This window comes from Pseudonaja textilis, chromosome 1, assembly GCF_049901715.1.
Source record: "Pseudonaja textilis isolate UNSWEBS1 chromosome 1, rPseTex1.2, whole genome shotgun sequence".
In the NCBI taxonomy this organism is placed as follows: Eukaryota; Metazoa; Chordata; class Lepidosauria; order Squamata; family Elapidae; genus Pseudonaja; species Pseudonaja textilis.
Window position 1 is genome coordinate 239,720,629 of NC_141990.1, and position 25,385 is coordinate 239,746,013.

General features: G+C 40.2%; 1 protein-coding gene and 1 long non-coding RNA gene across 4 annotated transcripts in view; one reads left to right on the forward strand and one right to left on the reverse strand.

Annotated features, from left to right (window-relative positions):
• Nucleotides 1-829: 829 nt before the first annotated feature.
• LOC148128123 (uncharacterized) lies at nt 830-25,337 on the reverse strand. Of its 3 annotated transcripts, none has more exons than XR_015740897.1 (3): nt 25,107-25,337; nt 23,618-23,716; nt 830-1,064 (listed from the first exon to the last, which is right to left on the reverse strand). It is a non-coding gene; the product is annotated as an uncharacterized LOC148128123 (long non-coding RNA). The 3 variants fall into 3 exon arrangements; XR_015740899.1 differs by lacking the exon at nt 25,107-25,337 and adding an exon at nt 4,618-4,685 and having other exon boundaries at nt 943-1,064; nt 23,630-23,708; XR_015740898.1 differs by lacking the exons at nt 830-1,064; nt 25,107-25,337 and adding an exon at nt 4,614-4,685 and having other exon boundaries at nt 23,618-23,743.
• Nucleotides 24,359-25,385, forward strand: part of RRAS2 (RAS related 2) — a 66,515-nt gene continuing 65,488 nt past the window's right edge. The window contains exon 1 of the mRNA XM_026706486.2: nt 24,359-24,785. Coding sequence (XP_026562271.1) covers nt 24,681-24,785 — 105 coding nt within the window. The 5' untranslated portion in view covers nt 24,359-24,680. The remainder of the gene's footprint in view (nt 24,786-25,385) is intronic.

The window sequence follows — 25,385 nt, forward strand, 5'->3', positions numbered from 1 at the left end:
GGGACACTGCAACCATCATAAATAGTCAGTTGCCAAGCAGCTGAATTTTGGTCACATGACCACAGAGTCGTTAGTAAGAAAAATAGTCATAAAAATAGTCATTTTTTTAGTGCTCTTGTAACTTTGAACAATCACTACATGAATTGTTGTAAGTCGAGGACTACTGTATTCGACATAAACACAGAAGCCAAAAGTAAAATAAAAAATGAATGCATTCATCAGCTGGAAAAGAAAAAGTCTAGCCCACGCTGTTTAACACATTGAAAATAATCTAAAAGCTGCTTATGCAAATAATATACGTGTGAAGAAATAATGGAGACTAAGTGAGGCTGTTCTTCACGCTGGTACATCTCTCATTTTAGATCGCTGCATCTGGCTTTTTTATGCCTCTTCTTTAGTAAGTGATAACTTACTTTTTTTCTTTTTAACCGTTACAATGTGTGTTCTCGCTTAGGAATGTTTGAGTTCTTCAATAATAAAAATGCTTATGTTGCCATGGGAACATTGTCACTTTTGGAAAGGATAATTATGTGTTGGAATGCCAAGGAAATCTGTACTGCCATCCTGCTGACATGAGGAACCAATAGATATTCATCTGTAAGTCATTAAGGACCATTTAATTATGAACAAAGAAGCCTCAACTTGACATTTATATATAAAGGAGAGATAGAAAATTGCACCTGAGCAGACAAGTCACAGTATTGCTTCCTGTCCCGAGATGTTCTGTAATAAGAAAAGCAATAAGTTAAAAACCACCTCCTTATATGGCAGGAACAATTGTATAAAAGATACTGTAAAGGCGAGGCAATGTCTGAAATAAATTACACTGTACAGTAATAAGGTTTATTTTCAGAACAATTATTGTTTGCCTTGTTTTCTGCATGCTCTTGCAAGTCCTTCATTTACAGAAATTATCATGTCTACTCTGCAAGTTTCCTTGTTCAATTGCTTTACGTTCTTCAATCCTCTTAGCTTGATTGCATGGACTACCTACTTTTTTCGGTCGCTCATTGCATTGCAACAAGAGGAACATCTTCAGTCTTTCCACAATTGCTTTTTGTTACCTGAAAAATCAAAAGAAAATGTAACACAATATGGAAAACATATTTTTTTTTCAATAAAATTTCCCAGGAAACCATATACAATTTGTGGCCTACCTTTGTTCACTTCATAATGCTATGTCCTCTTCCTGGATGGCTAGCACTCTCAGGATCCATTCATTTCTCACAGTTTATAAATATCTTTCAATTATTGAGTGTTATTAATGATCTTATCCCCTTATCTAAAATCCAGCACATTCCTACAATTACTTGCCAAAAGATTTTGGACAATTGAAAACAGTCTTACTAGGAATAATTTTCCCTTACTGATATAACTTGTTCCCTGCTGAGGAGGATTGCTGTGTGGAATATTCTAGGCATCTAGCATCAAAACATTGCTTGGATGTGCTTGAAAGTAGATTATCAAGGTGATAGAAGCAAGATTATGTGTGTTATCTGGGATACAATATATAACTCCTGAGGAGGTGTGCAGGATTCTTAAATCTACTAACTCAACCACAGATGTATTAGATCCATGTTTCTTGTGGTTGGTAAGTTCTATGAGGAGAAAACATGTAATATCTACTTTGCTGAAACACAGGTGGCCCCTTCTGTGTAGTTCGACAACCCTTCTTTAAGAAGTCTTCTCTGGACAAACAGTACTGGACAGTTTTCATTCAGGTACCAGCCTTCCCACCTTAGGGAAGGTTGGAGAGATGATGGTAGGTGTACCACTACAGAGTATCCTGAAGGAAAACAATTATTTAGACACTTTTCAGTTATAGTATTGGCACAGAATTGGTGGAGGTAGAATGGATCTACTAAAGGTAACACTCATTGCCTGTCCTCTGTGTCTTCTGCTCTGCTTATATAATCCAGCAACTCCCATCAACAGTATTAACCATTATTATCTGATGATCCTAAGAAACATATCTTCTCTGTCACAGTATCCATCCTCTAGATCACTATGATTCTTAAGATATGGCTGGCTTCCAACCTGGCCATTTTTAAAACAGTCATGAAAACTTGTCTCTTTTCCCAGTCCTGGAGTTAAAATGAGCTGTGGGGCCTGTATTTTAGTATTTTTAATGGCTGCTCTTCTTCCAAATGTTTTTAATTGTATTGTGGGCCATGTACCACCCAGAGTTGTTATCAGAGTGGTGTGGCCTTATACATTTAATAAACAAATAAATGGGATAAGTTGGAAACATCAAGGTATGGAGCTCACAGGGTTTTAATGTAGCTGGGCATCCTACCAGAAAAATATGATAGAAGAAAAATATATTTGATTTTATATGTATTAACTGCAGCTAGTATTTGCACAACAATGGAAAAGTAAAGAAATCCTGACAGATGAAAACATAATTTAAAAAGTATTAGAATGTGCAGAGATGGATAGACCAACATTAACAATTAAGGAAAATATTTTTTGACATGGGACCTGTTGTATCAATGGCTAATAGAAACAGAAGTTGAAAACATGGAAATGTAAGAAAAGAACTAGTTATAAGAGAGATTTGTTAAAATGGATAAGCAAACATTATTACTACTGTAGAATATCAATGTAATAACTATTGCTGTAAATATTTTGATCATTATTTTCTAAAATAACATGTACCCAGGAAACACACTATTCAACTGATATTGAAATTTTTATAGGTTGTAACATAAAAATAAAAATAAAATTTAATAAAGAAGAGTACTTCTGGGCTGCATATATGCAGTCTTAGAAAATTAAAAGAGAGACAGAGAATTGTTTGGGTTGATTGTGTGCCCACACTCCCAGAAAAAGGACAAAGGTAAGTAGAAGATAGTTTCCTGATGAACAGGATAGAGAGATGTATGTATAGTAATAGTTAATTGATGCCTGCTTTCTATTTATATCTTCTGCATCAGTCACTTTGTGAGAACTCCCACATATTCTCAGTATTCCGCATTCAGTAGAATTATACATACTTAACGCTGATTAATGCTTGCAATTTCAAAACCCACATATTACATCTGTCTCTGTAACTTCCATCCATTAATGAGACTCACGTTTATTAAGTAGATTTCTATTTTTTTTCTTTTTACTAATGCTTTCATTCATTCATGATTGCTGCAGCATTCAGATCATATCAGAGGTGGTATTCAGCAGGTTCTGACCAGTTCTGGAGAACCGGTAGCGGAAATTTTGAGTAGTTTGGAGAACCAGCAAATCCCACCTCTAACTGGAGATTTTACAGTATCCTTCCCCTGCCATGCCCACCAAGCCACACCCACAGAACTGGTAGTAAAAAAATTTGAATCCCACCACTGGATCATATGTGCATTTGCTAGATGAGGATGGGGTCACTAAATTGAATTCTTCCAGAAAGAGTCTGTCTGTCTTCAGAATTGTATTTATGTTCCCTTTCTTAAGCTCTCAGACCTAAGAGGTAAATTGCATGGATGTCACCTGATTTCCACAACTTTCAGAGAGACATAGAAACCACTTTCTACACCATTGTTCACAAGGAGAGAAGTGTATAAAAAGTCAGGATAGTGATCATAGCGGTATGATCAAAGCTCCAGTTTTCTATACCTGCTCTGCCTTCTGCATTATTTTATTCGTTTGTTTGTTTATCATATGGTGATGTTACATTAGCCAGCAACTACAATGCTGATACAGAGTAGTTGTTTGACTGCCTTAATTACTAGCCCATTTGGTTCATGTTCACACACTATCATTGGTGCACCAAAGAGAGGAGCTAGCTCCACACCACAAAGAAAGATGAACTGCACCCTGCAGCAGCAGATGGAACTTTCTCCCTCCACTTAAGTCACTTTTCAAAAGGGTGTTGCATCAGGGAAGGTCCAGAGCAAGCGGGGATCTATCTGACTGTCTGCACAAAGTGCCATCTCTTCTTCCCACCAAAGTGGTATCTATTTACCTACTCGCATATAACATGCTTCCAAACTGCTAGGTGGGAAGAAGCTGAGGCAAGTGATGGGATCTTGCCCTGCCACATGATGCTAGGACTCAAACTGCCAGAGGAGAAGCTTAATTATTTCCAGGAACATTAAGCCACTGCCTTCTGCACTGTGACATCTGGATAACTGCAACTCTTCTTGTAAGACAATATGGGAAGACAGGTAGTAACACCTGCTTTTCATTGGATCTGATTCTTCTCCTCGATATAGCTTTAGGTTCTTCTCTCTCGTTTATTTGCCATCTTCTTCAAACATCTAACATGTTTGTGGACATCTCACTGGTTTCAGTTAATCCGGAACAGGAGATGTTCCCAGTGATGCTATAAACTTTCAAATTTGTCCAGAAGTAAAGTTGCATTTTTAGTTGTAATGTTTAGCAGTTATATCTGAACATGACTCAGAAGGTCCAGAATGTTTAGTTTTTTTTAAAAAGCACGGCATTTGCTTACATGCAGTTCTTAGTTTAAACTTTAATAACGTTAAATACTGACTCACAGGAATGAGTTAAGAGTGATTACATCTCAGAAACAATAAAGAACAATCAAGATGATAAAAGTATAGCTGATAGAATTTTCCACCAGCATCTAAATAATTATTCTAAAAGAGCTTCCTGTAGTTATCTTACCTGTAATTTTCTCTTGATCACTGCTTTTTAAACTTCCTTTAGGCACCCATTTGCAATGTGAAAAGTTCCTACAAATAAGATTAAAGTCATTGGAAGTACTGCCCTTATATTAACAAGATTATAGGGAGGTAATTAGCAGTCATAGGGTTGCACTAGGTATGTTTCATCTTTTTAGTGCCCAAATTGACTAAACTCAAGATAAAATCAAAATGATTGTTGTCTTTGCAGTCTAAATGGGATATCTAATATGTTCTCCTCCCCTTACATAATAGGTCTACAAGTAGTTATAAACTTTCTCATCTGTATTCAATAAAAATACTATGTTACATAAAACATGCCTTTAATATAGAAACCTATTGATCTAGCTATTCAGCCAATCCAACCTCTATTTGATACACACACACACACACACACACACACACACAGGGAGAGAGTGTGTGTCAACAGGTAATCCCAAAGATAAAACTAATCTTTAAATCCCTCTGTTAACCATCTGTGCTTGTATTTAACACACAGAAAGTCCACAAATGGTTTCCAATCTCTTATAAATTTATCTAATCCATTGTCTCTAGTCAATGTTAATTTTGCCATCTCTGCCAATTTTCAAGTCCAGTCTTTCAACAGTTGATGTCCCCTTTTTGTGACTCCTTGCAGCAGTCACCCTGTAGGGAAATAATGTCCAAAATTGTTTTTCAACCAATTTGTCCATAATACCTCAAAGAAGGCTTCAGGTTTCATTAATATTTGTATTTTAAATATTTTCTGCATTGTCATTATTAAATGTATCTAATATGATATAACATACTTACAAGACCACCACGTATGATAAAATGTACCTGGAATTTGGGTGCATTTCCAGATAAACAAGATTCTCTAATGCAGGGGTCCCCAACCCCCGGTCCATGGACCAGCACCAGTCCACGGCATGCCAGAAACTGGTCCACGCAAAAAAGCAAAGCTCTATCCATAGGATACATGAAGCATGCGAAACCACATCCCCTCAGGTCCACAGAAAAACCTCTCCCCGTGGAACTGGTCCCTGGTGTCCAAAAGATTGGGGACCTCTGATCTAATGGTGTCTTATCTAAGTACTACTCATATCTTCTCCTCTCCTCTCCTCCTTCCCTTCTCCTCCCTTTCTCTCTTCTCCTCCCCCACCCCCTTCACTTGTCTCCTCCTCTTCTTCTTCTTCCCCCACCCTACATTGAACTAAATTGTGCAAGTTTTTGGATAAGAATCAAAACATTTTCAAAGAAAAACAAACAAAAAATTCTAGTTGCCTTTTTGTTATTCCTTTGGGATAACAATGACCTGGATGATTGAGAATCTTCATAGATATTTAACATTGCCTTGAATGTACCTTAATTTTCAGCCTGCCTTTCAGTTGTGCTGGCTTTGATAGCATTATTTCCTTGAGCACTTATTAGTCATATGAATATGAATTCAATTAAGTCTAATTTCGTAAGGACAAAAGCTCAAGTATGCTTCACAGATGAATGGAAACAATCAATTACACCAATTATACTAACAGATGCCTAGTGCTATTTCTATAATAATATGATTCAAGTGATATTCTGCCAGTTGTGTGGGAGACATTTAGAAATGGAAGAAAAGAATAATCATACAGAAAATATTATCTGTGATTAGCAAACTATATCTGTACTCTGATACTAAACGGGCTGGGAATCTAACTACGGTGTATCAGTGACTGTTAAATTTTGGCCCATGGACAATTACTGATCTTTAGAGTTCATTGCAACTCATCAGTTAGCTGCCTCACACCTCAGGTCTTGGCATCCAGCATACAATGCTTGCCAACTGGATTTGGGGCTGAAAATTGGTTAATTGAAGCACACATGTGATAATACAAGTGACAAAGTAAGTACTGAAACTCAGAGAATGGAATAGCTAAAAAAGTTTCAGCTGAGTTACTGACTGGGAGTCCATATGTGCAGTGCCAAGTGGAACTGTAATCTTGCAAATGAAAAAAAAAAGGAGAACTGTGAATATAAATATGATTAATATCTAAAGATGATATTTCATTGGGCTCAGATGTCATTCATGCCTTATTGGTGTGTGTATTTTGCTATGCTCGTTTGTCTGATAATGTCAGCTTTTGCAGCACTTTCAAATAAATAAATGCACTAGCAAGCCAATAGAATTTTTCTTTTTATATAAGCACAAAACAATTCGTTCTGATCAGGAAGCAATAACTTTTATTGTCAAGGGTAGATTTAAAATTAAATAACCCAAGGCATCATTCGGGCATTTGTTCTCTGTAGCAAAAGGAAATACAAAGTCAAACCGTACTGTAGGTGAAAAGCAACTTAATGACAAATACTGTGTTCAGAGAGAAGGTTGAACAAGCAATTGATAAGATTTCTTTGAATAACACTGTGCTACGTCATTCAAAATTCACAACAGAGATCTAAACTAGTAAGAACCATCATTTATATGTACTAGCAAACATGTATGCATTATCGTCATTTGCTGACAATTAGGAACCCAGTAAAGACACTCTATGATTTATTTATTATTTATTTATTTATTTGATTTGATTTGTCAATCGCTTACAAGATAACAGGTATAAGTATAAACATAGTTATGAATAGATGAAATGGATACGTGTAACAATAAACATTCTGTCGAATGTTTGAAAAATTTGCTCTAGGTACTCCAGCTTGGGGTTCCTTAAGAAAAGCATGAAAGGCACATTCAGAAACAATAGTTAACGTAGCTGGAGGAAGAACAACTTGAGTAGGAATTGTACCAAACGGTCCAGAACCAAATAGCTGCTCAACTGTATATGCTCATCCTCCTCCTAAAGCAGCAGCTTGAGCATGTCTCATATATTCACTCTCCCAAATCACATATTGCATGGATGTTAAGATCATGCGAAATATTTGCTTCCAATCTTTAGGGATCATTGTATAACCATTTTATATTCCTTCTACAAGTCCTCTTGTAAAATTACCACTAATCCCATAGTCTGTAACTGCCTTTTTAAACTCTCTTAAGATCTGATAAGGCAGACCCTTCCATTCTGCTACTTGAAGTCCAAGCTGTGGCCCCTGACCAGGACGATATTGTACTGGACAAACAGACAGTAATTCTGCAAGTTCTGTTCCTGAGACAGAGGCATCCCTTTTACAAGTCTCTACCATTTTCTGAGAAGAAGACTGAACAATAGAGTTCAGTCCTCCATTGTCGCCCTGACCTAACCATACAGGCTTTTGCCCTGTATCTGCAGGAGCTGAGGGAATTGAAGACATATATTCAGGTGAAGAAGGGGGACAAATGACAGCATTAGTATAACATGAAGGTGGAGGTGTTAAAAGAGAAAGTTCATTGTGACCAAATTTTTCAATTGCATGCCTACATAAATGCCACACATGCAAAATTTCTCCTTTTGCTCGAGGTTCAGTATGCAATGTTTTCCCAATACGTTCCCATTCAGTTAATTTTAAAGACCCCTTTTCTGGATACCATAGGCACTGAGCTGCAATCTCCTGGACCAGCCTTAAGAGATTTCTCTGTGGTACTTCGGTATTATTTTTCTTCAACAAATAGCCTAATTCATCTACATGCTTCCTTTGTTCCTCAGAAAGCGAAGACCCAATACTTACAGAAACCAAAAGGTTGAAGAAACCACAAAGAGTTGAAGGTGCACCAAATCCTTGCTGGACGAAGTAAAAGGGTCCCTGTTCAGGCGCCACTTGTTGTAATGTCGAGGCAGTCGAGTTGTTTGGTCAAATTTATTTTACCCCTAACTTGATCATGTCTTCTACATTTATTGTCTCACAACTACAATCTATTTTACACTCCTGGCTATTTTCTACACCCCCTATGCAATTGAATTCTGTCCATTGGCGTTACTTGAAAGTTAGTCAATTTATAAGGGGTCTGTGTTTCTGTTGTCACGCTAAACACACTTGGCTTCATAATTGGTCTGATTATGATGCTACTCAACACATATTAAAAACTAGGGAATTAGAGTTATTGTTCTGACTATTATTGGTTGTCAGGTACCTTTAATTCTTCTTTGCATGGAATTAATATAGCTCCTGATATGTATCCTGACAATTTTCCTATTTTTAATGCCTCTGATCAATCTAATACAGGATCAATATGCACTGGTTGGCAGCTTAAGGATCCTAATATGTGGTTCTTTTTTGATAAATATGCTACTAATGTTCATCCTCAGAATTATCAATTTGCAACTATAGGTTATTTTACTCTACCTGTTCAAATAGGTATGCTCCCATCAACTCGACAGCGGCATTCCTCTCTGGGGCCTACATGTAATGATGAAGTCATTATTGACACACAATTGTCTTCTGGTTCTACATTTGGCCATGCATTGGCAGGGGCCGTTACAGGAGTCCTTACTCTAGGCTCTTATCCTGGCATAATTGCTTAAGAAAACAAACGATCTATTCTTGGTCTCACCTGCAGACTTGAAAAATCCATCAATGCTACTGCTGCTATTATTCATGATTTGCAGCATGAAATAGAAGACTTAAATCAAGATGTCTTACAGCAGTGTTTTGCCATAGACTATCTTTTAGCCTAGGCTTGTCCAACCCGTGGCCCACGGGCCGCATGCGGCCCAGGTCGCCTCGTAATGCAGCCCAGTGCCCACCCCAACCTTCGTGCCAGAGCCAGCGAGGAGGAGGAGGAGAGGCAGGCGCGAGGCGAGTGCCAGGCCAAGCAGCAAGAGAACAGGTGGGTGCCATCAGAGCGCCACCTCCTGCTGTTGCCGCCGCCGGCACCGCCGCCGCTTCTGCCCCCACCGCCGCCGCTTCTGCCCTCGCCACCGCTTCTTCCCCCGCCACCGCTGCTACTTCTGCCTGCTGCCACCCCCGCCGCTGCCGCCGCTTCTGCCCTCACCGCCGCTTCTTCCCCTGCCACCGCTGCTGCTTCTGCCCCTGCTGCCGCTTCTGCCCCCGCCGCTTCCCCACCACCGCTGCTGCTTCTGCCCCCACTGCCGCTTCTGCCCCCGCCGCTTCTTCCCCGTCGCCGCTTCTTCCCCGCCACTTCTTCCCCGCCACCGCTGCTGCTTCTTCCCCCACCGCCACTTCTGCCCCTGCCACTTCTTCCCCTGCCCCCGCCACCGCTTCTGCCCCCACCACCACCCCCGCCGCCACTGCCGCTTCTCCCCTCGCCGCGCTTCTTTCCCCACCACCGCTGCTGCTTCTGCCCCGCCGCTTCTTCCCCACTGCCGCTGCGCCGCTTCTGCCCTCACCGCCGCTTCTTCCCCCCCCGCTGCTGCTTCTGCCCCGCCGCCGCTGCCCCGTGGTGGGGAAGAAGCGGCAGCGGGGGAAGAAGCATCGGCGCGGCGGGGGCAGAAGCGTGGCGGGCAGAAGCAGCAGCGGTGGCAGGGGAAGAAGCGACGGCAGGGGCAGAAGCGGTGGCGGCCATTTGCAGGAGGAGAGGTAGGCGTGAGGCGGGCGAGCATTCTCCCCCCACTCCCCTCCCGCAAAATTTGGCTGGAAAATAAACTGTGATAAAAAAACTGTGATAAAAAACGTGATAAAAAATAAATAATTTTTAATAAATAATTAATAATAAATAATAAAAACATCTCACTAACTTCATTTCCAAATAAATTTAATATGTTAACTATGTTTTCTATGGTTTTTTGGGATGATCAGGTATCGTTACTGTTATTTTATTTTATGTGTGGCCCAAACCAAATTTTCATCTTCTAATGTGGCCCAGGGAAGGTGAAAGGTTGGACACCCCTGTTTTAGCCCATCAGGGAGGGTTCTGTACGTTAGTTGGATGCCGTGGATGTGCTGTGCATTTTCATTCTTTGAATAAAACTATTGAGGATAAGCTTGCCAATTTACAATCATACATTCAAAATAATATCCATGCTCATTACTCACCGTTTGAGTGGCTAACCAATTGGCTTCCTGATTGGTCTTGGCTCAGACAGTTTTTCTTTTATGCTATAATTATTATTATTGTACTAATTGCAACCTGTTGTTTTATTCAATGTATTCCAAATTTATTCACATTGTTTCGTCCCACTTCCCCCTCTCTTAACCCTCTTCAATTGTGATACATTTATAAATCTTTGAATCCTCCATTTAAAATAAAAAATGAGGATATGTAGAGTTGTAATTGCAGGAATGTTCCAATCTCGGATGGCAAACCTCAGATAAAGAATGTTTCCAAGCAAATACAACTTAGGAAAACAAAGTCACTAATCGATGGATAAAGGAGGATTAGAGAGGGGAAGTAGACATATGTTAGACTTTAACTAGGGATAATTAATTGTATGGGTTACTGTACTAAACAGTAACGAAAGTTAAGCAGTAACCAAAGTTAACCAGTGATGGAGGATATCTAAAAATGTATATAAATGCAAGACTATACTCCAATAAAGATCATCATAATTCAGTTCATGATCAAACAACTCTACTGCCTCAACATTACAATTATTTGTCCAGCTTATGTTTTTTTGTGGATTGGGTTGTGGATTGGGTTGTGGTTGTTGGGTAAAGATGTGGTTTGTAGCTATTGGATGTTCAGGTTTTTGCGTTGTGTCTTTTTTTTCAAGGTTGGATAATCTTTCTTTTAAGGCGTCCAGGGATGCTACTATGGTGTCAAGGGATGTTATTCGTGTTTCAATGATATCAACTCTTTCAAACAGATCCAGTTTGGGTCTGCATGATTTGCAGAGATATGGAAACTCATTGGATGATTCTAGGTATTGAATCATTTGCTCGGGTAATCCCAAGCAGTCATGATGAGTGTATTTGTTACATAGAGAACATTTGATGGAGTTTTCATTATCCTTTAGAGTTTTGTAGCATTTAAGGCATGTGCGGGAGTCTTGTGGTTCATTGGTGGGGATTACTTTCTCTTTAGGTTGTGGTTTGGTATTGGATTTTTATCTTGGCATGGTAGGTTTGTTAAGATGGTACATTGATTAAATTAATTAATGGAACAATTTTGGGTAATCAACATAGCCAATATCACACCAATCAATCAATTGCAGTAATCTCTCTTATCAAATAATTTTCCTAAGCAACAATCAGCCTAATCAATTAATTACACTAATTGCTAATCAATTAATTACACTAATCATTAATCACACTGTTCAATTAAACTCACTAAATCATTGATTTTACTAGTCAATTAAATTACATGAATCTTGATCTTTTAAACTAATCAGTAATCACACTATTTGCACTAAACACTCTAATCACACTAATCAATTAAAACAATAAATCAATTAAACCATTAATGAAATATTTTATAGAAATTGATTATCTAATCATTGATATAGGTGATGAGGTAGAAAAGTTGTAAGTTTTGAGGTAATGAATTAATCAGTGTTTGATTAAAGTAATGAGGTAGTATTGAGAGTCTGCAAGGAAAGGGTTAATTGTTTTACTAGCAGCTGTGATTTACTGGGTGGGAGGAATTTATTGCTCTGATTGCTGCTGCTATTACTCTGTAAACAATAGGCTGTAACAAGATGTTCAAAGCACATCTGGATTTTTGAAAGAAAGCAAAACTAGCTGAATTAAAACACTTTAACTACAATCAATATGTCTCTGAATAAGATTGTTTTCCAATAGTTTCCTAAAGTTCTTCAAGTAGTAGTAAAAATACAGTCCAGAAATTTGGGTTAACCAATCCAATCTGTCCTTTACTTTTAAAGTTACTTCTAGTTGCAATATCTTTTTTAAAAAAACTAAATCTGACAGTCACTCCAGATTGTTAATCGCAGCTATTTTCCTCCTCTGAGTTCCACTTTCCAAGGAAAATTCCACTGCAGAAATTGGAGTGATTCTTACCAAGACTAAGCACACTGTTACAAGATCTTTTCTTTCTTTTTCACTTCTGTCTCAGCTGCCTTCCTGGCTTCGATTTAGCCATGCTGGCAGTTCTCTTTTTAGTTCAGATGGAGGGGTTTTCTTTGGGTCAGTCGAGGAGACTCTCCTCTCCTTGCGACCACCAAAGCATTCCTCTGCTTTTACCACCTGTCCAGGGTGACTTTCAGCTCCTAAAAGCCTCAGGGCTTTCTCCTCCCTCGTTTCTCCCTGCCAGCTGTCCGATGTGGCTCCAGGGAAACTGTGTGGGGATATTAATGGAAACACGTTGTCTGGCATGGAAGATACTTCTATCAGCTGTGTGAGGGATTTAAATGAAGGTACGTTGTTTGCACTCCGCTGGCTCTAAGTGATCCAGTTCAAGAGCTCCACCAGTGTGGTTAATAGGGCTTGATGGAAAGAGCTTCACTTCTCTGGGGAAGGAGAGGAGGGCTCCGGATCAGCTAGCAGGAGCTCCGCCAGCATTATTAGGGCTCCATGGCTTCAGAATCTAGCATTTTGGGGCTTGTTTGGGGAGCTCTGGTTTACTCATGGTTACTGGTGCAGGCGGCAGCTTAAAAAGTGATTTCTGGTGCAGGTGGTGGCTTTATAGGGAGATAGTGCTCCAGGAGCGAGAGCCTCACCTTCCTAGTTGGGCGCCACCATGTTCATGAGATGGTTGACTGAGCTTAGAAGGAGACTCAGTTAGAATAATACAATAACAAAATAGCAGAGTTGGAAGGGACCATGAAGGTCTTTTAGTCCAATCCCCTGCACAAGCTGGACCCTCTATGCCATTCCAGACAAGTGGCGGTCCAGTCTCTTCTTAAAAGCCTCCCGTGATAGAGCACCCACAACTTCTGAAGGCAAGCTGTTCCACTGGTTAATTGCTCTCACTGTTAGGAAGTTTCTCCTTAGTTCTAGATTGCTTCTCTCTTTGATTAGTTTCAGTCTGTTGCTTCTTGTTTCTGCTTCTGGTACTTTGGAAAATAGGCTGATCCCTTCTTTGTAGCAGAAAAACCAAAAGTACACATATAGACTGGGTGAAACCAGGCCTTATAGCAGTAACTGTGAGAGGGATCTTGGAGTCTTAGTGGACAACCAGCTAAATATGAGCCAGCAGTGTGCAGCAGCAACCAAAAAAGCTAATGCAATCCTAAATTGTATTAACAGAGGGATACAATCAAGATCAATTGAGGTACTAATACCATTCTATAAAGCCTTAGTAAGACCACACCTAGAGTACTGCATCCAGTTTTGGTCACCACATTATAAAAAAGATGTTGAGACTCTAGAAAAAGTACAGAGAAGAGCAACCAGGATGATTAGGGGACTGGAGATTAAAACATATGAAGAACGGTTACAGGAACTGGGCTTGGCTAGTCTAGTGAAGAGAAGGACTAGGGGAGATATGATAGCAGTCTTCCAATATTTGAGGGGCTGCCATAGAGAGGAAGGGATCAATCTATTTTCTTTCTTTTTTTTTTGAAAAATTTATTTGGGTTTTCACAAAGAAAAAAACATAATACAAATAAAACATCTTTTTTTGAAAATAGCACGGTCCCGGGTTATCACTTCTTCATACAGACACAAACTCAATTTCATGCTCATTTATATCTTTTAATTTTATCCATTCAACTCTTATTTAAACTTCAATGTATACCTTTAAGATTATAACATTCAATATAATACATAACTTCCAATCAAATTCTGCTTGGTACATTCTTAAAATACACACTATATTCTTTAAAAATGGTTTTATATATATATATATGTATGTATGTATGTATGTATGTATGTATGTATATATATCATTCATTCCAATTCAATTCTATTATTAATATTCATTAAAATCTTAACATCTTCATTAATAATAGTTAAAATGTTCCCATCCTTTCCTAATTTAATTCTCTTATTCACTGTATTTCATTTATTTATTAACAAACATTCCAGTAGATTACGATAAATATTTTATCCATCATTTTAATCATATTTTCTAAAATTATTTCTATTTGTAATGTAACAATACTATCTTATGTACCTTTGCAGAATCCCTTTTACAATTAAGTTTTCACCCACTGTCTCTAAGCAGGTTTATACTTTCAATTCTTATACCTCTTCTCTGTTTTGCTATATCTTGTTTCTGTTCTTTATAACTTCTTTTCCTTTCCTTCTTCCCCCTCTTCTTCTCCCTTCCCTTTTTACTTCCTTGTCTCTCTACTTCTAATTCTCTCTTCTGTAATCCCCTCCTCTGTTGCTTTCTAATATACTTATTTTTCAAACTATTCTTCTTTTTTTGGTTATTTTTTCAAATCTTAAACTTTTCATTCTCTTTCCCCCCTTTCCTTTCCCCCACCACATAAAATTACTTGATCATTAAAGATGGCTTCTTCTTTGTCCCAGTCTTCTTGTTCTGCAAGCATTTCTTATTGTTTCTCATAGTTCCAGATCTCCATTTCTAAGAGTTGAAATACAAAGCCAAAAGAACCTCTCCCTTCTTGTGCATCTTCTTTGTACTTTGTAAGTTCCATTTTCAGTTCCTCTAAAAGTGGTGCCATTTTAAACACTTTTAAACAACCACCCAATTGATTTTAGTCATTTAAATGCAATAACCAAAAATCCAAAGATCACCAAGTAATCCAAAGAACGTTTCTTCTTGCTTCTTTTTTCCACGTTGTCTTCCTGGAGTTCTATTATTTTGTTGCCAGGTTTCAGTTCAAATGTATCTTTTAGGAATCTTGTTGAGATTTCACTGTAAATTCCTTTTAATTCCAGGCAGTCTCTTCCATTTTTCCAGATCCTGCCATTTTATTTTTTTCCCTCTCCTTTCCTGCTTTTAAAAGCTTTTAAGTATCCAGAAATCTTTATTATCCCTTTGACATTTTATTTTCAGCTGAAATGCCTATTGATGTCAAAGTGCTTTTTTTTTTTCAATTTCTTGCTTATGTCTCTTAGCTGTCAGTATAAGGAAGGAAAGAAAAAAAAAACAAGTCCTTTCCCTTCCCTCTCTCCTTCGCTGCTTCAGAATCTTCTTTGGGATCAATATTATTTTTTTATATTTTAAATTCCAGGGTACCTACATTGTTGCTTTTGTGGTTTAACCCAGACAACCAAAACTTTCTCTTCTTATCTTCCTCCTGCACATTCTTTTCCGGTTGAGTTCTTCTCTGAGGTGGCCATTTCTAACCACCACTGCAACTGCCTTTGGGAAAGGGAGTAATGGCCAGCTGAGGAGGAGAGATGCGGCTCTCCTCAACCCTGCTGGCAATCTCCCCCCTCTTTACCACCTCTATGGGGTGGCTTAGCTCCAAAACCAGCAGGCTTGGGGCGCTCCAGCGGCAAGCACAAATCGAAACCGTACACAATCTTGGTTTTGGTTTGTCAGCGAAGAGACTCAAACTGGAAGTCAGGGTCAATCTATTTTCTAAAGTGCCTGTAGGCCACACAAGGAATAATGGATGGAAACTGGAGAAGGAGAGATTTAACGTGGAAATAAGGAGAAACTTTCTGACAATGAGAACTATCAATCAATGGAACAGCTTGCCCTTGGAAGGTGTGGGAGCACCATCACTTGAGACTTTCAAGAAGAGATTGGACTGCCATTTGTCAGAAATGGTGTAGGGTCTCCCACTTGGGTGGGGGGTTGGACTAGATGACCTACAAAGTCCCTTCCAACTCTGATTATCTGTTATCTGTAGCCCTTCAAACATTGGAACACTGCTATCATGTTCCATACAAAAAATCTCTTCCAAATGTCTGGCTTTTATATTCTGAATATCCAGAACTATCCAATACAGCTTTCAAGCATCTACTGCCATTCATTGTTTTCCCCTGAGTAACTGTACTTAAGTTTATAATAATAATAGTAAAAAGTAACTGAAAGAAAGATAGAAAAGTAGAAAGGAGTAAACAATGCAAGGGATAAAAATTAGAAGAGACATAAAGAACAGAAATAAAAAAGAAAATAAAGAAAACTAAGAATATAGTAACAAAAAAGAAAAAGAAAATATATAAATAAATGACTCCTAACCTTCATCACAATTAATATAAACAATTTTAGTAACTTTTCACATTTTTCTTAAATAACAACATGATTTCTTCTTATCTCTTATCCGAGAACTTGTCATTTTAAGGTTTTGAACAGTTCAAAGGTAGTTAATAAGCAATTTCAAAATATGATTAGAAAAGGGTTATCTTATCGTAGTATGAGGTCCTTGGTGCTCACTTGCTTGTTTATTTAGTTGTTTTCTTTCCTTTTTGGTACATTGGTCATCAGCAGATACTTTGAGATAAACAAGATCTACATGCTATTCAAAAAAGACAACCAAAAAGGAAATGAAAAGATCAAAACACCACTTCACCAGCAATCTACTCCAAGATGAACAAGAATTAAGACTAAGATTACCATTAGACCAAGAGCTTGAACAGTAAATAACAGTCCAATCAAGGAACAAAAAAAAAACAGACAGAAGGGTAACAATACAGTGGGACTAGTCAATACAAATATTTATGATAGTTGCAAGACTCCTGGTGAGATGCCAGTCACACCCCTTCATGGCTAAAAAAAACCCAAAACCTCTGAAATCTCTCAGCATATGTAAACAAACTTATTCATCTATTTATGTCCACAAACTACAATGATGAAAAATAATAATAACTGTTTAAGATTCAACCATTTTCTTGCAAAAATTCACAAAGCTGTTCAACTATCTCTGGAATTTAAAAAATGTATTAGATAGGAGGGAACATGGAATGTGAGCTGGCAAAGGGAACATGAATTATTTGCTTTCTGAAGCAACCATAAATCACTGCAATAATATTTACCACTTCACAAACTCATGTTGTCACTAGTCTCTAAGGAATTCACATTAATTGAGAATAGACTTTCCATTTTAATGGCAACATTATAAATGGTAACTAATTCATTTCTTATGTTGCTGACTTCAGCATAAAAAAAGACCATGGACATGTACACACACACAGACACACAGACACACACACACACGTTTAAAATTATAGCAGAATTCCCATCCACAGGCTGGTACCCTAGGAATCCACATATTCTTTTGTTGTCTAGAGTTTGTTGTTTGTTTGGCCACCCATCTTCAAATTCACAACTCTGGGCAGCATCTTGAAAACAGCATAAAACATAAAAGAACAAAGTATATACACAACTGCAACTGGGGTAAAAATATTTCCCCTGAATCAACTGATACGTTGACCAATGTAACGATAATAGGAAAGAGAAAAGCCAGCTCAGCGAAATAACAGCTTTCAGCTTAGCCGGTTTATCTTCATGATCATTCATACAGTAAGCTCTCTGCTCTTTATAAATAAGGATGAAAGGTGCATATACTGTAAAGAACACACAATGTTTTGGCAGCTCTCCTTTTTAATTCATTTGATTCCTGATACTGGGTAGTGGCCCTTTAACAGCTTAAATGGTCTTTGCTATATAAATGGCATGAAACCTTAGGGTGTGTGGTGATACAGAGAAAAAAATTAAATTAAAATAGTGCTTTCATGGACTTTCTTCACTTTTGAAATGAAGGCCTTTCTAGCAATATGCTAACCAAGGGTGTGATTCAACAGGTGTAACAACCAGTTCAGTGAGCGTGCTTCGCGCATACTCTACATTTTAAAAAGCCAATTTTAAAGTCTAATACTTACCTTCTACTGCAGCACGAAGCGACTGAAACAGCTGAGGCGCGGCAAACTACTCTGCTGCGCAAATCAGCTGTGCTACAAAACCAGGAAATAAAGTATGGGAAAAAGCAGGGGTGGGTGCTCACCAGAACTACCAGTTGCCCGAACCAGTCCAAACTGGCAGAATCCCACCACAGATGTTAACTGTATACTGATTGACCTTATTGTCAATCCTGCTCTGACCTCTATTACCTCTCTTCCTAGTCATGTCTGGTCACTTGACTCTCCCTTCTCCCACCAATAATAGCTGACAAAGCCTAATCCATTTTTATAACCTGCCCTGGCATAGTATTGGAATAAAGAGGCAAAGGAAACACTGAAATCTTGCTAAGAAAACTGAAGGGACTAATCTAAGCAATACTCTTCCCAGCTTTGCCTCACAACCCAGATTTAGTTTTGATTCTGACCACTGCTGGAGTGGAAGGAAAGAGAGAAAAGGAAGACCAGCAGCAAAGTGAGTAGACTCAGTTACAGTGGCCATGGGTGCATCCTTGGAAGACCTGAAAGACCAGATTAGGAACAGATTGTCATTGGTGAAAATCTATGTGATTATAATGACTCAACAGCAAGGTGATGGCACATGTTCAGTCAGTCAATCAATCAATCAACCAACTAACCAATCAACTAATCACTTTGGAAGGTTTTTGTTAGTCCCTTTTACCAAGTTCCCACTTTTTAAATTTGTATCCAATTCATTTATTATTTTCCCTGCTGAAATATTTTTTTTCTTTTTATGACTCTGTGTAATGCCTTGATTTCGAGTAGTCAGGGTGACTGAATGGAGCTGAGCACTTATTGGCTGGATGACCTTCCTGATGCCTACATGGGAGTTCGATTTGCAGCAGATATTTTCTCTTTGCGCTTTAGGAGAGACACATCTGTTACTACCTAGGATTGAACTTTCAACCTTTCAAATGGGAGGCAAGTATCTTTTCCACTCAGCCACCATGCTGCTCTGCTTAAAATCTTAAGTATTACATTAATTTAATCATAGCCCTTATCCAGGAAATAAAACAGAGATAAAAAGAGTGGAGGGAGAATGAAAATAAACACTAATAACAATATACAGCAACCCATCTAAATTCCTATTATGGAACTTCTGCTGAAGCCTTGATACTAAAGCAACTTTCCACCATTGTAAGTTATATAAAAACCTTATCAACAATCAGAAAATCAGCACAGCAACAGATTGCCTAGGGATTGCTGCTACAAGAAAAAAAAAGATTTTGATGTAATATAAGTCATATAAAATTGCAATATAAAAGAACATGCGTTATTGTGTCTATTTCTTTTCTACTATGAGGGCAGAGACACTGGGCCATGGAGAGCATGCAATACTAATGCTGAAAGAAGGGTGTTGCACTGAGCCCAAACAATAGCACAGTTGTAGTTTGAGTAAGTCAGGGTGTAAATATAGTGAGCCATGCCTTATTATTTTTGATAGCACAAAAAAGCTGGGAAGTCAGTTCAAATGATAATGCTGCTCAGTTTTGAGTAATTGTTGGCAGGTCAAATTTTTTAGCTTAAGACCAGCCAAGGTTGTATAAAATGGTCCGGGAAAGGCCACATGAAAGAAGCTTCTGCTTAAGGGACTTCTTTCTGATGGATTGAAGTGCATCCCTTCACACAGAAGAGCAGTCCAGGACTGACAAAATAAGTCTAAGCCAAGGATTAAACATCAGTAGTTGAGCTTCTGATACTGCTGTGATTGACTCTCATTGCATTGAAAAGTAATAATTTAAAAATGCTGAAAAGAAGAAACGAGCTGCCTCTCATTTCCTACAAAGAGAAACTCCTTTGACTCACAGCCTAACCAAGCCTAACAATTACTAGTAGAAATGTTAAAGGAAGTACGGTAAATCCCATGTTTGTTTTGTTATTTTGTTTGGTCTTAATTTTAACTTTTATCTAGAAGGTGTTATCATCATCCACTCCTTACAATGGAATCCTACTTTATCCTCATAAGAACAAAACTTAGGAAGTATTCACCAAAAGGACTGCTGACGTGGCGCCATATTAATTCCTCCATAATCTTAAATAATTCCTTTTTCTCTTTTATTAATTTTTTCCAGCTATCTTTTCCACTACATTCTCTATATTATACAATCTATTATATCCTTTTTTTTTGCAACAATCATTTTTTAAAAAAATATGCCTTTGTTTTTCATCCATGGCCTCTTTCATTTCATCAGTCCACCAAGCATTTTTTTTCTTACGTCCACTTGCATAACTATCCACACTGAAATACTGTATAATTGTTTGCACTCTGTTCCAAGAAGATTTCTCATTCTCATTTAATTCATTCTGGGAGATTAATCTTATCTTTTTTTAAACTTTCTTAAGTTTAAAAGTGTTCTATTTATATTCTAGTTTTTCTCCTCTTCTTTCCATCTCATCATCTTTGTATCTTTCATCAACTCTCTAAATATTTCATCTGAAGCAATTAAATCAATTGTGGTTTTGATTAATTCTTCTTCCATGTGTATATAGATGAACATGCCACATACTGAAAACAAACCCTTTTAAGCAATTGCCATTCTAATGCATTCTTGAATGTCTGCCTGGTCTAATCACTCTCATTGTTTTGTTTTATCATGATCCTACCCCCTCTATTCATGACATGATACAATAGTAGCCCCTCCTTGGAGTACTTTCATTCAAACAATTACAGTGAGCCCTAAGTCCTTACAACATGGCATCATTTTACCCATGCCATATCATTGTCCTTTGTGTGACTGTTTTAGCAACTTTGGCTGAAGTCCACAAATGTAAAAGCCAAGCTGGAGATCTGACACAAAGTCCTTCCCTTCTCTCACAGTGCAGATGTTCAGTGCTCTATCTATTGACCATCTGGTGGGCAGCAAAATAAGAACTCAGGCTCTATCTTCTCCTTAAATAGTGAGGTGTACTATTAGAGCTGATAGTCCTGGCCATCTGCCTGGGAGGGATGGTGGGGAGAAGATGCTGGAGCACAATACTTTCCTCCTTGGGTGTTAGAAGGAGACCCCTTTCCTCCTCTTAGTGCAATCTGTGAAATTGGAAATTGTTGTGCACTCCATCTGGGAATGGCTCTCCTCCATCCATTTGGACTGCTCTTTTGGAAACTCCCATTGAGTAGTCCTCCTCACCTCTGAAATAATTTGGCTTGGAAGAGTCTATTGCCTGCTGCTTCTTTTAGCAAGTTTATCTGGCAGCCCCATGTTCCATCCTGGTAATATGTAAAACTCAGCGCCCGTATTTGATTACGCTATTGCGCAAAAGAAGGGGATTTCTAGCTCAATTATAATCCAAAATCTAATCGATGAAGAACAATATTAAAACAATAGCGGTATGCTCTGTTTTCAAAACTTTGTTTCATGACTACAAGCTGCACTAATCATCCATCCCCTTTGCTATGCCTTAAGACTATCTTTATTGTTATTACTGAAAAGTGTATGCTTCTTTTCATAACTGTTATGACAAAAAGTATTTCCAATCTGCTCCATAGGAAACATATTCTAGACAAAGGATATTGTAACAACACACACATAACACAGAATGTGGATATCATTGTCTGTTTCAGTCTGAAGTTTGTAAGAGCTTCCTTCTCTAGTGCCCTCCAAATATCTTAATCCACAAGATCTACCATCCCTGCTCAACATACCATTTTGCTATTTGTGGATGTTAAACACTGCAATCCAACATCTCTGGGGAAGCACCAGTTTGGCCTACAATGATTTAAATATAACATATTTGAGAGTAGCACTGGTCTTACAACAAAAACAAGACAAAAATGTTTCCTTCACTCAACCCAAGGGACTTTGGGGGCTGAAAAAAGAGTAATAAGAAGAGGATATCTGCTTATACTATATAGCTCATGTCCGAATCAATGGTGGGATTAAAAATTTTTTACTACTGGTTCTGTGGGCGTGACTTGGTGGGCGTGGCTTGGTGGGCATGGCGTACTTGGTGGGTATGGCAGGGGAAGGATACTGTAAAATCTCCATTCCCACCCCACTCCTGGGGAAAGGTTACTGCAAAATCTCCTTCCCTTCCCACCCCACTAACCTGCTTTCCAGCTCCATTCTCCTGTGCAGGGCAACCAAAGAAGACCCAGCCGATCAGCTGGGACTTGGGAGGCAGAGAATAGATTGGGGCTGGGCCAGTCAGAGGTGGTATTTTCCAGTTCTCTGAACTACTCAAAATTTCTGCTATTGGTTCTCCAGAACTGGTCAGAACCTGCTGAATACCACCTCTGGTCTGAGGTGGTCTGAATACCTATGATTGAGGTGGGACATGAACTATGAGACAAGACACCATGTTGAACCACTGAAAAGTGAAGGGCCAATGACCCTCAGAGTTCAGGTTCATTGTATCTTTTCTGGCTTCTCTAACCAGAGATGCCCCACTTGTACTTGGACACTGTATTCTACAAGCCATTTAGCATCAATATAACATTAGCCTAAGCAAATATATATCTTATACTTGTCTCTCAAAGATATTGGTATGTTTAAATAGATTTTTGTTGATACAAATGGAGATGTTGTGAGAACAAGACAATCAAAATTAAATTATGAACAACCAAGTATCTCCTGAAGGTTGGAGGTTAATGCTGACCCTGAGGTTAAATGCTCACTGGTCAAATTCCATCTCATTCATAAGATTTTAAAATATATTTAGACGATATCATTTTCTGCTGGCAAACTTAAAACCTTTTTTCTTTTCACGGAACATCTACTGAAGGAAGACAACAGCTGCACAGTGTGGTGAGGCTGATGATGCTTAGGTGTCATCTGTCTACAACAGATTGAATGTTGCACATTTGGGGGAGAAGGGCCACTGATGACAGCAGTGGGTGGGGTGATGTTTGGGTGATATCACACAAATACGCAGGAACAGATTTTAGGGAAGAATTTGTGAAAAGAAGAAGCTTTTCTCTTTTTATTTTATACCCCCCTACCCTATCGCTTCCACGTCTTTTTCATGTTGTTTCCCTTTCACAACGCATGAAAAACATGGGGTGTTTATAAAGGATCCTCTGCTGAATGTCAGAATGACACAAATTCTGAAGAGTGCAGGAAAGAGCTTGAGGAAAGGCTGTCCACTCCTGATCTAGAAGCATCCACTCATGCTTTCAAGGATCTATATAGGTCAAGACTTTGTTGACCCATTTCTTCCTGTCCAGTTCAGTTTTTAGCTTTTGAAAGCTAACTACATGGGGGAGGGGGCTAGAGGGATTTTCCCTGAGGCTGAGTAGGGTTGCAGCCACTGAAAAGCTGTGATCAGGAGGCCTCTTTGTTTTGCAGAATTGTGGCACCATAAGCAAAGTCAATTCTGAGAGGCAAGTTCTGGGTTTTCTTTGAAGACGTTTCTCTTCTTCTCCAACGAAGCTTCTTCAGCTCTGACTGGATGATGGGGAATGGAAGGATTTATCATGCTTGCAGGCAGCTGGTCATTTGAGTATTTAAGGTCACCTGGAGGCTTACCTGTGTCCTCACCTGAGTGGTGTGGAGCCTTCTTGGAACTGCTGATAGGACTGGGTTGTAGATTGGAGATAGATGTAGTCGTAGTATATCCCTCCCCCTCTGTTAAGAGAAGGCAGTTCAATTCTGAGTCCATTCCTCCAAGAGAAAGGATTGGTAAAAGTAAAAACAAACAAACAAACAAACAAAAATCCTTCCTTATGTTGTCAGGCTGGGTTTAAAGCAGCATCCCGCGGTTATCTCTGCCTGAACTGAAACTACCACAAAGGGCTTAGGGAGGTTATTTGCTTTAAAACAAACGGAATTCTACATCTGGAATCCATTCCTCCGGACAAGCTGGAAGAGAGCTCAGGACCCCATGAGGTGGCCCTACTACTCGAATGAGTAACGGGGCGTGGCGCAGCTCCTGATTCCGCCGGGAGTGATGAATTCCTTCCACAGAGGGGCGGGACGGGGTTCTTCAACGGGGGAGATGGGGGGAGGGGAAATCCCTCCCCCCCTCTTTCTTTAGTCCGGGCCGGGGCAAGGGAAAGGGCGTCGATCTTCCCCCCCTGAGGTTCCAAAGTGTGAAATCGTCCCCTCCCCTCCCGCGCTTAGACAATGCCTGGGCGCGTGCCTCAGCTCCCTTTCCCCCCGGGCGCGCCTCCGCTCGCGGAGCAAAGGAAGCCCCTGCCCACCCGCTGCATATTTGCATGGCTGCCCCCACCTCCCGACGGCCATTTGTTAGCCCAAGCGGGTGTGTTCGGGAGGGAGGGGAGCGCTGCCGCCGCTTTCACTCCGTGCGAGGCCGCCGCGCAGGGGAGCAGGAGGAGGAGGAGGAGGGGGAGGGGGAGGAGGAGTCTGGAGCCGCCTTCGAGTCGCGGACTCGGCTTCTCGGCCCTCCTTTCGCTACTGTTCGCTCGGCGCTGAGAAGTGGCTGGGCCTGCGGTTCCCGCGGCTGGCAAGGCGGTGATCGGCAATCCACTGCCCCGGTGGGAGAGGGGAGGGGTGGAAATCACAGAGGGAGCCTCGAACCTTTGCAAGCGCTGCGCCCTCGCTCGCCTCTCCTGGCCTGGGCTCTTTCTCCATGGCCGCGGGCTGTAGGGACGGCCCGGGGCAAGAAAAGTACCGGCTGGTGGTGGTGGGAGGCGGCGGAGTGGGCAAGTCTGCGCTCACCATCCAGTTTATCCAGGTAAGAGGCCCGGAATGGAGGAGGGGGGCGGCGGCAGCGGCGTCAGTTTTCTTGTTCCCTCTGCTCAGGGTGGGGCGCAGCGCAACGGCCAGGCACCCGGAGCCCCCTCCTCTTCCTCCGACCTGCGATCGCTGCGGGTGGGTGGGCGCCTCCTCGGGAGATGCCCTCTCCCCGTGAGGAGAGCCCAACACACGCGCGCTCCGAGGAGAGGCTTCAAGGCCTGGAGGGAGGGACCCTTCTCGGCTTGCAAGCGGCGGACTGGAGCTTAGCCTCGGGGAGTCCCTCCTGTGTGGAGGCCGAAAGGGGTGTAGGTGGTGTTACCTGCCTGTCTTCCTCGGCGCTCTTTTGGTCCGGGCATCCGACCTTCGCTGCCGGCTTGTTGTGGGAACTCCGGGTTGGATTGAGCCGAGCCGAGCGCCTTGGAAGCACCCATAGTTTTGCCTCGTCGCTGTTTGTGCAGAGCTCGAGCTTGTTGGGGCGCAGCGATCGCCCGGGGCTGCCTCGCTTTGCTCGCTTCCCTAGGCTAGCCGTGAGGTCCGCGGAAGCCGGCGCTCTCTGGAGTTGCTGCCTGTTTGTTGCTTCTGGTTGCGACGAAAGCGG